This window comes from Podarcis bocagei (genome assembly GCF_964188305.1).
Source record: "Podarcis bocagei genome assembly, chromosome: 8".
Lineage (NCBI taxonomy): Eukaryota > Metazoa > Chordata > Lepidosauria > Squamata > Lacertidae > Podarcis > Podarcis bocagei.
The window spans coordinates 57,434,496-57,437,220 of record NC_138133.1 but is presented as its reverse complement, the minus strand read 5'-3'; the positions used below and the strand labels follow the sequence as shown (position 1 = coordinate 57,437,220).

The 2,725-nt window shown below is 52.9% G+C and overlaps 1 protein-coding gene across 1 annotated transcript; it reads left to right on the top strand.

Annotated features, from left to right (window-relative positions):
* Nucleotides 1-279: 279 nt before the first annotated feature.
* CRH (corticotropin releasing hormone) lies at nt 280-2,368 on the top strand. The gene is made up of 2 exons (XM_081206095.1): nt 280-570; nt 1,256-2,368. The coding sequence occupies exon 2, from the start codon at nt 1,272-1,274 to the stop codon at nt 1,812-1,814; it is 543 nt and encodes a 180-aa protein (XP_081062221.1). The 5' UTR covers nt 280-570; nt 1,256-1,271; the 3' UTR covers nt 1,815-2,368.
* The last annotated feature ends 357 nt before the right edge of the window (nt 2,369-2,725 follow it).

Genomic DNA, 2,725 nt, shown 5'->3' with positions numbered 1-2,725 from the left:
CACTCGACAAGCTGGATTCGGTTATAGACGGTTTTCTCCTCTGAGACCAGAGTGGAAAGTTTTTGGTCACCTTGACCTGTGATAGTAAAAGGTGGCGCTCGCTGTTGTACCCCACCCCCCACGCGTTTTGGGAACTCTTCATTCAAGGGTTTTTGTCAATGGGAAGTGTGTCCTGCTGATCCCCCCTCCCCGGTCGCGGGCTTTGCTGACGTCACTAACGAGGCGATAAATATCTGTTGATATAATTGGATGTGAGATTCTGGGTTGTGATAGCAGGACGTTGCCCATTGCTGCTCTGAAACGGCCCCCATGATTTATTCAGCAGTGGATCGGGGCACGCAAGCGAGCTGTCAAGAAAGCGTCAGCTTATTAGGCAAGGGCTGCGTGATTCCAGAAGAGGGTCTAACCTATAAAAATCCCGCACCCGGGCTCTGATTAGGAAGCAAACTGATCACAAGGACGGCAGAAGACGGCTCCAATAGATACGCATCCTGAGAGGGAGACGAAAGGGGGCACCCAACTGCTGAGCGACTCCACCTGTCCGGCTTAAACTTCACCAGCATCTCCAAGGTATGAAAATATCCAGGTTAGCCTCACATGCACAAAAGGCAAACTTCTCTTGAGAAGATACTGCCGCTGGGTAGTTTGGATAAGTGTGTGTTATTAAAGCGCAGGTGGTGTGGTGTGTGTGTGTGTAGTCTAAATAAAAAGTAATTCTGGGATCATGATAGAAAGGGCTATTTAAGGGCAACAGAAGGTTTTCTGGAAGCAGTCAAGCAGCGTTTAAAAGAAATGAAGGAAGGTGTTACTTTGCTTGCTCTGAATGATTGAGACACCTAGGTTTCCTATACTAAGGTTTTGATTAAAGTACCACCTGTCCAGTGCTCTGACCTGTAAGTAGCCTAGCCCATAAACTGCTATGCTGCGCGCTAAAGCATCGTGTTCTTTCTATTCGATGCATTTAATAAAGACGGGTGTCGAGGCAGCCCTTGACCCAAAGAGGAGGATGCAAACTTTCCCCTTGTGAGCGGATTTGACTGGGTTGACTGGGCCATGGTGCAGATGAATTCACAGTTGCGATAGGGCAGGGGACAGCTATGGAAGACCTTCAGCACCGCGGACAGCGACCGTCGCAGCAGCAGCTGCTGGCGGGGATCCGTTCCCCTTCCCCTCCCTAGGGTCTGCCGACCCAAGGGCGGGAGTCCGTCTGACAGCAAACTATGCCCATTCCCTTCCCCTCTTGTGACTTTTCCAGATCTGGCCGCCGAATCATGAAGATCCAGCTGCTGGTCTCTACAGGGATCCTGCTGGTCGCTCTGCTGCCCTGCCATGAGTGCCGAGCCCTCGGCAAGAGCGTCCCAGCCGACCGCGCTCTGCAGCAGCCGGATCTCCTCCAAGAGCAGCCGCAGGCGCTGCCCATCTTGCTCCGCGTGGGAGAAGAGTATTTCGTGCGCTTGGGCAACCTGCACAAGACCCCCTCTCCCGCCGCCTTCTCCTTCTCCTCCTCCGCCTCGGGCGGCAGCCACCTCGCCGCGTCTGCTTCGGCCGGCAACTTTTTCCGAGCGGCGGTCCAGCAGCTGCAGAACGTGCGGGAGCGCTCGCTAGAGGGCGCCGCCGAGCCCTGGCCAAGCGACGACGACAGCGGGGCTCCCCTCGACGCCGCCGCGAAGGAGAAGCGCTCGTCCAAGGACTCGCCGATCTCCATAGACCTGACTTTCCACCTCCTCCGGCAACTCTTGGAAATGGCCCGAGCGGAGCAGCTGTCGCAGCAGGTCGAGAGCAACAGGAAAATGCTGGAGACCATCGGGAAATGAAGCGCTCTCTGCCCTCCGCCCGCCCCCTACCAAAGAGATCCTCCAGTTCGCACACGATATTTACACAGATTCCCTCGTGCTGTTCTCCTCTTCTTTTCACCGAGAGCTTGATCGACGTAGAGAGTGTCCAGTCGACACGCAGCCTAACCTAGCGCGTCAGTAGCATGCCCAGCGTTGTACCCAAGTGTCGTTTGTGACTTGCTGTCCTAACTCTTTGTCCCCCCCCCTTCCTCTTCCCTCGTTGTTACGATTAATGCAACTCTTTGAGGGTGGGGTCCAGCGGCTCAGCCACTGGAAGCTGGGCGAATGAGAGAGAGCCTTGTCTTTTTGGGTTGGTGGGCGGGGGAGAGGGTTGGGGCGTCCTCCTCTGTATCGAGCTTTATTTATTTTATTTTATTTTTTATTTGGAAGCCACTCTCCTTTCTCTCTCTCTCTCTTTCTCTCTTCTTTGTAAACATTTCCACAAATAAAACATCTTTTCAGCGCTCGGTCGATTTGGTCGTGTAAGAGAACGTTTAATATTTATATTTTTAATAAAAGCTGCAAAGGAACAACGGCTTCCTACACTTCCTTGCCTCGGAGACGTGTCAGTGGGGAATCCATCGATCGTGGCATAGAGAGAAGTAGAGGCTGAGTCGGGCTAAGGCGGAACAGCATCCGACCATAGGTAACCTATCTATAGGAAAGAGGTGAAGTGAGGTTAGGAAATAGTACAGTATAAGCAAAAGGGGCGGGGCGGGTGGTGGTGGTGCCGGGACAATGTTTTGGAAGTTCAGCAGTTCCAGTGCTACATTTGACTCGGAATTTGCTAGGAAATCAGCTCCAGATCTTAGTTACCCCTGAGAAAGTGCCTCTGGGCGTATACAGAATGCTAACGAATTTATCCTCACACATCTAGGATTAAAGGGCAA

What these genes read in the sequence shown, in the direction of transcription:
- CRH (XM_081206095.1), top strand. Translation starts at nt 1,272, where the DNA reads ATGAAGATCCAGCTGCTGGTCTCTACAGGGATCCTGCTGGTCGCTCTG.